This window comes from Somniosus microcephalus, chromosome 11 (assembly GCF_052327205.1).
Source record: "Somniosus microcephalus isolate GS21.2 chromosome 11, FLI_Smic_1.0, whole genome shotgun sequence".
Taxonomy (NCBI): Eukaryota; Metazoa; Chordata; class Chondrichthyes; order Squaliformes; family Somniosidae; genus Somniosus; species Somniosus microcephalus.
Genome location: NC_140997.1, coordinates 123,605,745 through 123,619,980, shown reverse-complemented (window position 1 = coordinate 123,619,980; position 14,236 = coordinate 123,605,745). Strand labels below are relative to the sequence as shown.

General features: G+C 53.4%; 1 protein-coding gene across 1 annotated transcript in view; it reads left to right on the top strand.

Moving 5' to 3' along the window:
* LOC147110849 (aminoacylase-1-like) overlaps positions 1 to 14,236 on the top strand; it is a 48,012-nt gene that overhangs the window by 20,449 nt on the left and 13,327 nt on the right. The window contains exons 4-7 of the mRNA XM_086001214.1: positions 1,094 to 1,198; positions 1,292 to 1,386; positions 3,962 to 4,038; positions 14,143 to 14,232. Of these exons, the coding sequence (XP_085857340.1) occupies positions 1,094 to 1,198; positions 1,292 to 1,386; positions 3,962 to 4,038; positions 14,143 to 14,232 (367 nt within the window). The remainder of the gene's footprint in view (positions 1 to 1,093; positions 1,199 to 1,291; positions 1,387 to 3,961; positions 4,039 to 14,142; positions 14,233 to 14,236) is intronic.

The following is a 14,236-nucleotide window of genomic DNA, read 5'->3' as shown; positions in this document are numbered from 1 at the left end:
TTGAGCAGAAACTTAACTGGACCAGCCACATAAATACTGTGGCTACAAGAGCAGGTCAGAGGCTGGGTATTCTGTGGTGAGTGTCTCACATCATGACTCCCCAAAGCCTTCCCACCGTCTACAAGGCACAAGTAAGGAGTGTGATGGAATACTCTCCGCTTGCCTGGATGAACAACACTCAAGAAGCTCGACATCATCCAGGACAAAGCAGCCCGCTTGATTGGCACCCCATCCACCACCTTAAACATTCATTCCCTCCAGCACTGGCATACCGCGGCTGCAGTGTGTACCATCTACAAGATGCACTGCAGCAACTCGCCAAGGCTTCTTCGGCAGCACCTCCCAAACCCGCAACCTCTACCACCTAGAAGGACAAGGGCAGCAGGCACATGGGAACACCACCACCTCCAAGTTCCCCTCTAAGTCACACACCATCCTGACTTGGAAGTATATCGCCGTTTCGTCATCGTCGCTGGGTCAAAATCCTGGAACTCCCTCCCTAACAGCACTGTGGGAGTACCTTCACCACACGGACTGCAACGGTCCAAGAAGGCGGCTCACCACTACATTCTCAAGGGCAACTAGGAATGGGCAATAAATGCTGGATTTGCCAGCGACGCCCACATCCCATAAACGAATGAAAAAGAAATGTTGAAATCCCGCCATGGCCTCGCCCCTCCCTATCTCTGTAGTCTTCGGTGATGCGCCGAATTCTCCATTCCTCCAGTTCTGGCCTCTTGTGCATCCCCGATTTTCATCGCTCCACCACTGGCGGGCGTCCCTTCATCTGCCTCGGCCCCAAGCTCTGGAATTCCCTCCCTAAACCTCTCCACCTCTCCTCCTTAAAGACGCTCCTTAAAACCCATCTCTTTGACCAAGCTGTCTCCTCTCCTGTCCTGTCCTGATGTCTCCCTCTTTTGGCACCGGGTCTGTTTTTTTCTGATTACACCTCTGTGAAGCGCCTCGTGACGTTTTACTATGTCTACTCTATGCTGTATTATTGCGAGTTGTTGTTTAGAGTGCTGCCTGACTGAATGTGCTGAGCGTGTGTGGGGAGCAGCAGCTGAACACTGAGGCCTGTTTTATTGTGTAGGTTTCTCTGGGCCGTGTGATCATCATCCTCACCTGGGAGGGAACGGACCCCAAACTGAAATCCATTCTCCTCAACTCCCACACGGATGTGGTGCCAGTCTTCGAGGTAAGCTGCGCGGAGGAGGCCAGTGGGGTTGGTGCAGAATTACAGGGGTTTGCAAGTGGTGGAACTGGGCTCACTTTGCTTTTCTGTGTGCAGGAGCACTGGAAGCACGATCCGTTTGCAGCACTGAAGGACGAACAGGGGAATATATACGGCCGAGGGGCGCAGGACATGAAGTGTGTCACCATTCAGTGAGTTCATTGACTGGCTGGTTAGGAGCAAGGGTGCCCCTGGACTGGTACTCAGCCAAGCAAACCAGGAGGGTCCCAGGTTTGATTGTCGGTCTGTGCTTTGGGTAGCTAATTCCAGCCAAGTCAGGGGTAGGGGGGCTATGATTGGAATGTGCGCCACAGGGTTGGGGGAGGGGAGAATCGGCCAGGTTTCCAGCTCCTAACCACTGTCCAGTGACACCTGCTGGAATTAGAGTGTGTACGCCGTTGGGGTTGGTGGACGATGCTTCCATGGTCCAATAGCACATTGACACGACATACCAAGGCTCGCACGTGATGAATGGTTGCTTGGGTGAGGTACCGATGGTTCCCTGTTCAGTGTGTCTGATGTACAGCCCCCTGTGTAAACAATTTTGAACATGTCTCTGTTGCACACCACGCTCCATCCCGTATTTGCCACCGAATGAAGACTAGGGACCAGGTGGTGTCGTTTTTTAGACACTGACCTTTCACTGGTGGGATGAAATTTTCTGCTGGCTCTCGGGGTTCTTCATGAAATGGGTTTGGGCAGCACGGACTGCCCCAACCTCAGTCCCGAGGGCAGCACGGACTGCCCCTAGTTCAGTCCCGAGGGCAGCACGGACAGCCCCAACCTCAGTCCCGAGGGCAGCACGGACTGCCCCAACCTCAGTCCCGAGGGCAGCACGGACTGCCCCTAGTTCAGTCCTGAGGGCAGCACAGACAGCCCCAACCTCAGTCCCGAGGGCAGCACGGACTGCCCCAACCTCAGTCCCGAGGGCAGAACGGACTGCCCCAACCTCAGTCCCGAGGGCAGCACGGACTGCCCCTAGTTCAGTCCCGAGGGCAGCACGGACTGCCCCAACCTCAGTCCCGAGGGCAGCACGGACTGCCCCTAGTTCAGTCCTGAGGGCAGCACAGACAGCCCCAACCTCAGTCCCGAGGGCAGCACGGACTGCCCCAACCTCAGTCCCGAGGGCAGAACGGACTGCCCCTAGTTCAGTCCCGAGGGCAGCACGGACTGCCCCAACCTCAGTCCCGAGGGCAGCACGGACTGCCCCTAGTTCAGTCCCGAGGGCAGCACGGACTGCCCTTAGTTCAGTCCCGAGGGCAGCACGAACTGCCCCTAGTTCAGTCCCGAGGGCAGCACGGACTGCCCTTAGTTCAGTCCCGAGGGCAGCACAGACTGCCCCAACCTCAGTCCCGAGGGCAGCACGGACTGCCCCTAGTTCAGTCCCGAGGGCAGCACAGACTGCCCCAACCTCAGTCCCGAGGGCAGCACGGACTGTCCTTAGTTCAGTCCCGAGGGCAGCACGGACTGCCCTTAGTTCAGTCCCGAGGGCAGCACAGACTGCCCCAACTTCAGTCCCGAGGGCAGCACGGACTGCCCTTAGTTCAGTCCCGAGGGCAGCACAGACTGCCCCAACCTCAGTCCCGAGGGCAGCACGGACTGCCCTTAGTTCAGTCCCGAGGGCAGCACGAACTGCCCCTAGTTCAGTCCCGAGGGCAGCACGGACTGCCCTTAGTTCAGTCCCGAGGGCAGCACGGACTGCCCTTAGTTCAGTCCCGAGGGCAGCACGGACTGCCCTTAGTTCAGTCCCGAGGGCAGCATGGACTGCCCTTAGTTCAGTCCCGAGGGCAGCACGGACTGCCCCTAGTTCAGTCCCGAGGGCAGCACGGACTGCCCCTAGTTCAGTCCCGAGGGCAGCACAGACTGCCCCAACCTCAGTCCCGAGGGCAGCACGGACTGCCCCTAGTTCAGTCCCGAGGGCACTCGTACTTACAGGATGAGAACGGAAAAATTGTACTTTGGTGAAAGAGGGGTTGTTCCCTGAGATTTGGGCTGAAGTATGTTGTGGAAGTGTTTGATGTGACAGTGTAGAGGGAGTGTTACTCTGTATATTACCCGTGCTTTCCCTGCCCTGGGAGTGTTTGATGGGACAGTGCAGAGGGAGCTTTACTCTGTAACCTGTGCTGTACCTGCCCTGAGAGTGTTTGATGGGACAGTGCAGAGGGAGCTTTACTCTGTATCTAACCCGTGCTGTACCTGCCCTGGGAGTGTTTGATGGGACAGTGCAGAGGGAGCTTTACTCTGTATCTAACCCGTGCTGTACCTGCCCTGGGAGTGTTTGATGGGACAGTGCAGAGGGAGCTTTACTCTGTAACCCGTGCTGTACCTGCCCTGAGAGTGTTTGATGGGACAGTGCAGAGGGAGCTTTACTCTGTATCTAACCCGTGCTGTACCTGCCCTGGGAGTGTTTGATGGGACAGTGTAGAGGGAGCTTTACTCTGTAACCCGTGCTGTACCTGCCCTGAGAGTGTTTGATGGGACAGTGTAGAGGGAGCTTTACTCTGTAACCCGTGCTGTACCTGCCCTGAGAGTGTTTGATTGGACAGTGTGATTCCCTAGCTCTAGCACCTCTCACCTCGATGAGTGTAATAGTTTATTTAAATGGAAGTGTGTCGTGGGCCAGGGGTGATGATGTGCTGTTCATTGTGGCTCAGAATATGTATCAGCACCCTAAGTTGGCTGTAAGTCTTGTAGAATTCAGAAGTATTTATCTTCTGTCTTTTTCAGGTATATTGAAGCGATTCGACGGTTGAAATCAGAAGGGAAGCGATTTCCTCGGACGATTCACCTGTTGGTTGTTCCCGGTAAGAATGAAAAGGGTCGGAGTTTATCCTGGGTAAGGGTGTTCAGAGTTGGCGCAGTGATTGTGTTCAATTCCTTTATCAGTGATGATTCTGACAAAAATGGATTGGTGACAGTCCATTTAATGCAGTCACAGTACATTAGGAGTGTAAAAGCCAGGTGCTGCCAGAATCCTGTCCCCAGCCTAACTGGATGCAAATGCTGCTAAGATTTGGTTGTCTCCAGGCAAATTTGCTTGAGGGAGCACCCAAGCCATGCCTTGCAACAACTCGCATTTATATAGCACTTTTAGCATAGTTAAAAAGTCCCAAGCTGCTTCACCAGAGCGTCATCAGACATAATTTGACACTGGAAATTTGACACCAAGTCACATAAGGAGATATTAGGACAGGTGACCAAAAGCTAGGTCAAAGAGGTAGGTTTTAAGGAGTGTTTTAAAGGAGGAGAGTACTAGAGAGGCGGAGAGGCTTAGGGAGGGAATTCCAGAAGTATTTCAAACATAAACATGCTGAAAAAACTCAGCAGGCCAGGCAACATTCATAGAGAGTCAATGTTTCAGGTCGAAACCCTTCTCTCTACAGATGTTGCCTGGCCTGCTGAGTTTTTCCAGCGTTTTCTGTTGTTATTTCGGATTTCCAGCAACCGCAGTATTTTGCTATCATAAACATGCTGAACTTGGTTCCAGTATGTGTATAATGGCTAGCTCCTTATTGCATTGACTAATTTAAATCCAACAAATGCTGAAAACAGAACCTTCTGACTCAGAGGCGACAGTGCTAAGACTGAGCCACGGCTGGTGCCATTCACTCCCCACCACCCCCTCATCCCTTATCCCACCATCCCAGCTTCCCAAGGTTGGTGCAGTACGTTGGCGAGGTGGATGCAGGATGAGGACAAGGTGGGTGCAGGATGACAACAACAACAACTTGTATTTATATAGCGCCTTTATAAGACAAAAAATTTGACACTGAGCCACATAAGGAGAAATTAGGGCAGATGACCAAAAGCTTGGTCAAAGAGGTAGGTTTTAAGGAGCGTCTTAAAGGAGGAGAGAGAGGTAGAGAGGGTTAGGGAGGGAATTCCAGAGCTTAGGGCCCAGGCACAGCCATCAGTGGTTGAGCAAATATAATCAGGGATGCTCAAGAGGGCAGAATTAGAGGAGCGCAGATATCTCGGGGCGGGCTGGGGGGTTGCTCGTGGTTGTGGGGCTGAAGGAGATTACAGAGATAGGGAGGGGCGAGGCCATGGAGGGATTTGAAAACAAGGATGAGAATTTTGAAATCGAGGCGTTGCTTAACCGGGAGCCAATGGAGGTCAGCGAGCACAGGGGCAATGGGTGAATGGGACTTGGTGCGAGTTAGGACACGGGCAACAGAGTTTTGGATGATCTCAAGTTTACATAGGGTAGAATGTGGGAGGCCAGCCAGGAGTGTGTTGGAATAGTCAAGTCTAGAGGTAACAAAGGCATGGATGAGGGTTTCAGCAGTGGATGAGTTGAGGCAAGGGCGGAGACGGGCGATGTTAAGGAGGTGGAAATAGGCAGTCTTAGTTATGCCACGGATATGTGGTCGGAAGCTCATTTTAGGGTCAGATATGACACCAAGGTTGCGAACAGTGTGGTTCAGCCTCAGACAGATGTTAGGGAGACGGATGGAGTCAGTGGCTAGGGAATGGAGTTTGTGGCGGGAACCGAAAACAATGGCTTCGGTCTTCCCAATATTTAATTGGAGAAAATTTCTGCTCATCCAGAACTGGATGTTGGCAAAGTAGTCTGACAATTTAGAGACCGTGGAGGGGTCAAGAGAAGGTGGTGAGGTAGAGCTGGGTGTCGTCAGTGTACATGTGGAAACTGATGCTGTGTTTTCGGATGATGTCGCCAAAGGGCAGCATGTAGATGCGAAATAGGAGGGGGCCAAGGATAGATCCTTGGGGGACACCAGAGGTAACGATGTGGGAGCGGGAAGAGAAGCCATTGCAGGAGATTCTCTGGCTACGATTAGATAGATAAGAATGGAACCAGGCAAGTGCAGTCCCACCCAGCTGGATGATGGTGGAGAGGCGTTGGAGAAGGATGAAGTGGTCAACAGTGTCAAAGGCTGCAGACAAGTCAAGAAGGATGAGGAGGGATAGTTTACCTTTGTCACAGTCACAAAGGATATCATTTATGACTTTGTTGCGAGCCGTTTCGGTACTGTGGCAGGGGCGGAAACCTGATTGGAGGGATTCAAACATGGAGTTGCAGGAAAAATGGGCACGGATTTGGGAGGCGACAACACGTTCAAGGACTTTGGAGAGGAAAGGGAGGTTGGCGATGGGGTGGTAGTTTGCAAGGACGGAGGGGTCAAGGGTTGGTTTTTTTGAGGAGCGAGGTGATGACGGCAGATTTGAGGGAGATGGCGACAGTACCTGAGGAGAGAGAACTGTTAACAAATATCAGCTAACATGGGAGCCAGAAAAGGAAGTTGGGTGGTCAGCAGTTTGGTGGGAATAGGGTCGAGGGAGTAAGAAGTGGGTCTCATGGACAAGATGAGCGTGGAGGGGTCAGGAGGGGAGATCGGAGAAAAACTGGAGAAAGATGTGAGTTCAGGGCTAGGGCAGGGGGAAACCTTAAAGGAAGTTTGGCCCGGTGGGCTAGGGGAAGGGAGTGGCAGAAGCAGCTGGACGGATGGTCTCAGTCTTCGAGACAAAGAAGTCCATGAGCTCCTCACACTTGTTGGAGGTGAGGGTGGAGGAGAGAGGGGTATAACAAGACGGTTAGCAATGGAGAATAGAAGCTGGGGGTTTATCTTTGCATTTCAGAATGATTCTGGAATAGTGAACAATCTTGGCAGACGAGTGCAGGACCCAATAATGCTTTATGTGGTCCAGCCAGATCTGGCAGTGAATGGCTAAACCAGTTGTCCGCCATATCTGTTCAAGTCTGCGTCCCTTGGATTTAAGGGAGTGAAGATGAGGGCCGTACCAGGGAGAGCGGCCAGGATGAGAAAGAGCAATTGTTTTAATAGGGACTAGGGCAAGGTGGTGGTGAGGGTGTGTTTGAGCAGATTGATAGCTGCAGAAATGTTGTGGTGAATAGCGGGCCAAAGGCTGGACAGTTGGGATTTTGTAAGTGCAGTTGTAAGAGAGTTGGGAGAGAGCTTTTTCCAGGGGCAGACACAGAAGGCAGTAGGGTTGATGGGGGGTGATGGGGGGCGGGTGTAGAGAAGGGGGATGTGGGTGGAGAGTGTGGTAAACCACTGTTAACTCTGTACAGGTCCGGGCATGTCTCCGCCCCTGGCTCCACCCCTAAGCCCGGGTATAAAGGTGACTCACCACCCTTCCCCCGGGAGCTCTTAGGATGGATCCACTAGCAGAGGCATGCTCCAGTTCTTAGTCAATAAAAGCCTACTTCGTATAAGTTCAACTCGTAGTCTTTGGTGTTGTTGATAGTGCATCAATTTTATTGACTAAATTTTCGACATGGAGCAAATCTTGAAGCTGGAACGTTTAGACCTGGATCCTCAAGCAGCAGATGCAGCCAATAACTTTGAACACTGGCTGAGCTGTTTCGAAGCCTTCCTGGAGGCCTCCAGCACTACCGTCACTACAGATGACGCGAAACGGCTTGTCTTGAACTCACGGGTGAGCCACCGAGTCTACTCGATCATCTGAGACGCCACAACTTATGCGGCCGCCATCGCGACGCTAAAGGAACAATACGTGAGGCCTGTTAACGAGGTCTACGCCAGACACCTCCTGGCTACCCGAAAACAGCGCCCCGGGGAATCGGGCGCCGAATATTTACTGGCACTGAGAGCCCTCGGCCGGGCCTGTAATTGCAAAGCGGTGACGGCCAAGGAATGCACGGAAGACCTGATCCGAGATGCCTACGTAGCCGGCATCAGGTCCAACTATACTCGGCAGAGGCTGCTGGAACAGAGGGGGCTCGACCTGCAGAAGACGGTGGCCCTCGCTAACTCGTTAGACGTGGCCCTCCAGAACATGGACGCCTACCCCCCTGACCGGATGGCCATGTGGATGTCACGGGAGCAGCCATCTTGGGACCCGGTAAGGCCACAAGCCGCCAGCAGCCCAACTACAGCTGCAATGACCAGAGGCCAGAAATGCTACTTCTGCAGCCAGGCCAAGCACCCCAGACAGCAATGCCCAGCAAAGGACGCGACCTGCTCCAAATGCGGCAAGAAAGGCCACTACGCGAGAGTGTGCAGGGCGAAATCGACCCCCAATTCCAGCAGCGCCGCGTGTGAACCGTGCAGGCCGCCATTTTGGACCCCACCAACCACGTGTGAGCCGTGCAGGCCGCCATTTTGGGCACCACCAGCCGCGGGGGAGCCGCCATCTTGGACACCATTTCGAGACCAGGCCCCCGGCGCGGGCGAATACTACAGCGACCCACCGACCTCGACGATGGCCTCTATCACCCTGGACCAATCTAGGCCCCATCAACTAGCCAGGTCCATGATGAACGTAAAGGTAAATGGCCATGCCACAAATTGCCTTTTCGACTGCGGAAGCACGGAGAGCTTCATCCACCCCGACACGGTGCGACGCTACTCCCTATCGGTTATGCCCACACGCCACCAGGTCTTTATGGCCTCAAAGTCCCATACGGCGGACGTCGGCGGCTACTGTGTAGCGACTCTGACAGTGAACGGCGTGGAGTACAGAGATTTTAAATTCCTCGTCCTGCCACAGCTCTGCGCTCCCGTACTGCTAGGATTAGACTTCCAGTGCCATCTGGAGAGCGTCACGATGGCATATGGCGGGCCCCTGCCCCCACTTACAGTCTGCAGCCGGCAGAATTTAAACACGGCGCCGCGCAAAGTATGCAGCCTGTCCACCCTGAAGGTCAAACCACCCCCCCCCCCCCCCCCCCCCCGTTGTTCGCTAACCTCGCCAAAGACTGCAAGCCAATTGCTACTAAAAGCAGGCGGTACAGTGCCGGGGATAGGAGCTTTATTAAATCAGAAGTAGAAAGACTCCTGAGGGAAGGGATTATCGAGGGCAGCACCAGCCCATGGCGAGCCCAAGTGGTGGTAGTGAAGACCGGCGAAAAACAGCGCCTGGTTATTGATTACAGCCAGACGATCAATCGATACACGCAATTAGATGCATACCCACTTCCCCGCATATCTGACATGGTCAACCAGATAGCACAATACCGGGTATTCTCGACGATTGATCTGAAGTCGGCATACCACCAGCTCCCCATCAGGCCTGAGGACCGCCAGTACACGGCCTTCGAGGCCGACGGTCACCTCTACCACTTCCTCCGAGTCCCCTTCGGCGTCACCAACGGGGTCTCGGTCTTCCAAAGGGAGATGGACCGGATGGTTGACCAGAACGCGCTGCAGGCCACCTTCCCCTATCTAGACAACGTCACGGTCTGCGGCCATGACCGGCATGACCACGACGCCAACCTAGAAAAATTCCTCCCTACGGCCCAACGGCTGAATCTGACATACAACAGAGAAAAATGTATGTTCCGCACCACGTGCCTCGCTATTCTTGGCTGCGTGGTGGAAAACGGAGTCATCGACCCCGACCGAATGCGCCCCCTCCTGGAACTACCCCTCCCCCACTGCCTAAAAGCCCTGAAGAGATGCCTAGGGTTCTTCTCTTACTACGCCCAGTGGGTGCCCAACTATGCGGACAAAGCCCGGCCCCTCATCAAGTCAACCTCCTTCCCCCTGATGGCAGAGGCCCGTGCGGCCTTCACCCTCATAAAAGAGGACATTGCGAAGGCCACAATGCACGCAGTGGATGAGTCCATCCCTTTCCAAGTGGAGAGCGATGCATCCGACTTCGCCCTAGCCGCAACCCTTAACCAGGTGGGGAGACCCGTGGCCTTCTTTTCACGGACCCTCCAGGGCCCCGAAATTCGACACTCCTCAGTCGAGAAGGAGGCCCAGGCGATAGTGGAGGCTGTACGGCACTGGAGGCATTACCTGGCCGGTGAACGTTTCACCCTGCTCACTGACCAACGGTCAGTAGCATTTATGTTTAACAACAGACAAAGGGGGAAAATCAAAAATGATAAGATATTGCGGTGGAGGATCGAGTTATCCACCTACAACTACGATATCTTATACCGGCCCGGGAAACTTAATGAGCCCCCAGACGCCCTATCCCGTGGGACATGTGCCAACGCACAAGTCGATAGGCTACGGACCCTCCACAATGATCTCTGCCACCCGGGGGTCACCAGGTTCTTCCATTTTATTAAAGCTCGCAACCTGCCTTACTCCATCGAGGAGGTCAGGACCATGACCAGGAACTGCCAGGTCTGCGCCGAATGCAAACCGCATTTTTATAGGCCAGACAGGGCACACCTGATTAAAGCCACCCGCCCCTTCGAACGTCTCAGCGTCGATTTCAAGGGGCCCCTTCCCTCCTCTGACCGCAACACGTACTTCCTCAATATTATTGACGAGTACTCCCGTTTCCCCTTCGCCATCCCCTGCCCGGACATGACCAGCGCCACAGCCATCAGGTGCCTCAACGACCTGTTCGCCATATTTGGCTTCCCCAATTACATCCACAGCGACAGGGGCTCGTCGTTCATGAGCGACGAGCTGCGCCAGTACCTGCTCGAGAAGGGCATAGCCACGAGCAGGACTACCAGCTACAACCCCCGGGGTAACGGACAGGTAGAGAGGGAGAACGCAACGGTGTGGAAGACCGCCATGCTCGCCCTAAAATCCAAGGGCCTCCCAATCTCCCGCTGGCAAGATGTCCTCCCCGATGCGCTCCACTCCATACAATCACTGCTCTGTACTGCCACAAACGCCACCCCTCACGAGAAGATGTTCGTCTTCCCCAGGAAATCCACCTCGGGGACGTCTCCGGGACCCGTCCTGCTCAGGAAACACGTGAGGAGCCATAAGACGGACCCCCTGGTCAAAAAGGTTCACCTCCTCCACGCCAACCCACAGTACGCCTACGTGGCGTAGCCTGACGGGCGGGAGGACACAGTCTCAATTCGAGACCTCGCACCCCCAGGTACCACCCGAAACACCATCAATCACCATCCACTACCTCCACCCACCACCACTACCCACGATGCACCAGCGGGGTGTCTACCACGAACTGACGACATGCCGTGCCATCCCTACCCCGAGAGGACGACACGCCAGTGCTCCGTCCCACGCGAGAAGTGGCCGCGGGCAAAGAACCGCCGCAACCGGCACCACAAAGATCATTACGGCAGACAAGACCCCCGGAGAGACTTTCATATACGAACTTTTGAAACACTTCACCCCGCCGGACTCTTTTTTAAACGAGGGGTGAATGTGGTAAACCACTGTTAACTCTGTACAGGTCCGGGCATGTCTCCGCCCCTGGCTCCACCCCTAAGCCCGGGTATAAAGGTGACTCACCACCCTTCCCCCGGGAGCTCTTAGGATGGATCCACTAGCAGAGGCATGCTCCAGTTCTTAGTCAATAAAAGCCTACTTCGTATAAGTTCAACTCGTAGTCTTTGGTGTTGTTGATAGTGCATCAGAGAGCGATACGAAGAAGTGGTCAGAGATGGCCTTATCTGTGATTGACACGATGGAAGTACAGTAGCGAGAGCACGAGAGATTGCAAGGTCGAGGGGGTGGCCGTGAATATGGGTTGGGGAGTTCACATGGAGGGAGAGATTAAGGGAGGATAGGAGGGTAGTGAACTCAGAGGAGAGAGAGCATGATGAATTGAGTTAGAGGTTGAAATCACCGAGGATGAGAAGTCGCTCAGTGCAGAGGCTGAGGGAGGAAAGCAGTGAAGATACCTCGGTAATAATATTTTTATGGTACTTGGGTGGGTGGTAGAGAATGAGAGGTGAGAGGGGTGGAACAAGGTGAGATGCTCAAAGGAAGAGAAAGTGCCAGAGGAGTAGGGGGACAGATCAAGGTATGATTTGGTGATGAGAGCCACACCGCCACCACAGCGGTCTGGGTGGGGCAAGTGGTAGAAGGTATAGCCAGGCGGGGAAGCTTCATTTAAGGGTAAGGTATCATCACTGTAAGACTTCATTTTTGTGGTCAAACCCCGAGACTTATTGAAGTACTACAAGGTCAAACAAGATCCGATCAAACGGTACTTTTATTGAATTCGATCAATAATATTTGCAATAACTGTGCACTTAACTATGGATTATTTTGCAATATCTATGCACTTACACGCAATATCAGTGCCTTTACACGCGTTTGGCCAATACATACAATCACCCTCAGTTGATCAATCTGAGTTGTTTGTAGGTCAATGGGTCCAATTCACCCGGTAGGATCCTGTCTTCCTCTTGGCTGCAGTCCCCGGCTTCCTCTTGGCTGTGTTTCCCGTCTGTGTCCAGAGTTCAGAATTCATTACTTTTTATAGGGTCTCTGTGTGCACGAGCACTCACTGATCTGCTCAGAGATGATTTGGTTAGCAAACCCTTGGGTCACCTCACATTGTGTTCTGGTTCCTTGATTAACTGCCTTGTTTGCTGTGTCCACAAAGTTCAAAAAGGCCAGACTATTTGCATAGCTTCAGGGTTTTCGCCAGCCTCGTAGTCATGTGATTAAAAAATATATATTATTTCATACAATCCTGCCACGTCTCCTTACATCACCCCCAGCCAAGTTTCCGTCAGGGCCATGATGTTGATGCAATCATCCACGATAAGCGCATGGATGGCAAGGGCCTTGTTCACAAGTGAACGGATATTCTGGAGGGTGATGACTGACCCACAGCCAGCGTCCACAGGGTCAGCGCTAGGAGGGGTGAGTCGGAAGGGGTGGAGATTGGTAAGGTTAGCCCTCAATGGGCGCACTGGGTGGGAAGGTCGGCGAGTGAGTAGGATGCGACAGTTGGGGTTGCTGCAGTGATGAGTGCCTCAAAGGGCCGTTCGTAGGATGCCAAGAGAGGCACCGAGGGAAGCTGCGGGCTTATCTAAGAGGGAGTCAAGCCTGGAACAGTGGCAGGAGAGTAGGAAGGTCAAAGAGTAATGAAGGATTGGGGTCGGGATTTGGGAGGGCAGCGTATCAGAGAGGAGAGGTGAAAGGAGTCATGGTGACAGGAGAGAGCAGTCAGGGAAGGATAGAGAGAAAAAAGGGGAAAAAGAAATGAACGGCTCGGGTCTGGAGCGGCAGCCAAAGTGAGCACGTGAATGGACACAGGGAAAAGCTCAGGTTACATAGGCCTGGTTATGTAGTAATTAACGGGAAACATATTTCCTGGTAGCTGGGAATAGGTTGGAAACAATAGTAAGGAGACAGGGTCAAAGTCAGAGGTCCCATGGAGGGACAAAGCCGACGTAAGCAGAATGGAGCCGGCACGGAGCATCGATGGACCGATGTCTAAATTCAGAGACGGGTAGCAGGTGAGTGAAGTCCAGAAGCTATTTGAAGGATAGAGTGTTCAAGGTTGGAGGTTGATGCCACAGGAATGAGAGTCGGTAGCGGTGCAGAAAGATGATGGCGAAATTGAATCAAGTTGGAGGTCACCGTAGATCAAAGCCACGGAGAAAATGTAAAAATCACAAGCCAGCAACCAGCAAAGCTGAAAAACCAGTAGAACCAGTTCAGCAGAGAGACAGCCGCAGTTTAAAAGTTATTTTAAAAAAATCATTTAGCAGCAGAGTTAGAGACAGCCCGTAAGTTTTACAGTGTAGCCCAGTGCAGATGCGTAGTGGCGTAATCCAGTGTTGTTCAAAGCAGAAAAGCAGTCTGGATGTCCAGAGAAGTCCAGGAGATTGCAAACCAATTTGAGAAAAGAATTCAGCTGCTTAAAACTTGAAGCGACCGAATAGCAGAGCAGAGACACAGCAGCGGAGTCAAACGGTGTCGGCAGTAGAGCAGCGCAGTCCTGTTGGCAGAGGAATCCAGGTGATGGAAGTCAAGTTTCAGCAGATTTCCAGCAGGACATGGTGGGGGCAGGACGAGGGGGAGATGGGTGGAGAGGACATGAGCGGAACGAGGGGGGAGGTGGGTGGGGGCTGTGGGTGTGGGATGTGAGCGAGGTGGGGGCGGGACGTGGGCGAGCTGGTGACGGGATGTGGGCGAGGGAGGTGGGCGGCTGTCTTTCCGAATACAAACTGGACAAATTCCCATTGCTGTGTCTGAAGAGTATTCTCTCCGATGTAGATGAGGAGATCGGGGGTCAGAATGGGATGGCGAAGTTTGTTGAATGTGAGGAATTCAGGGCGCTGAACATTGGTTTTGGGCTCGATGAAGGTAA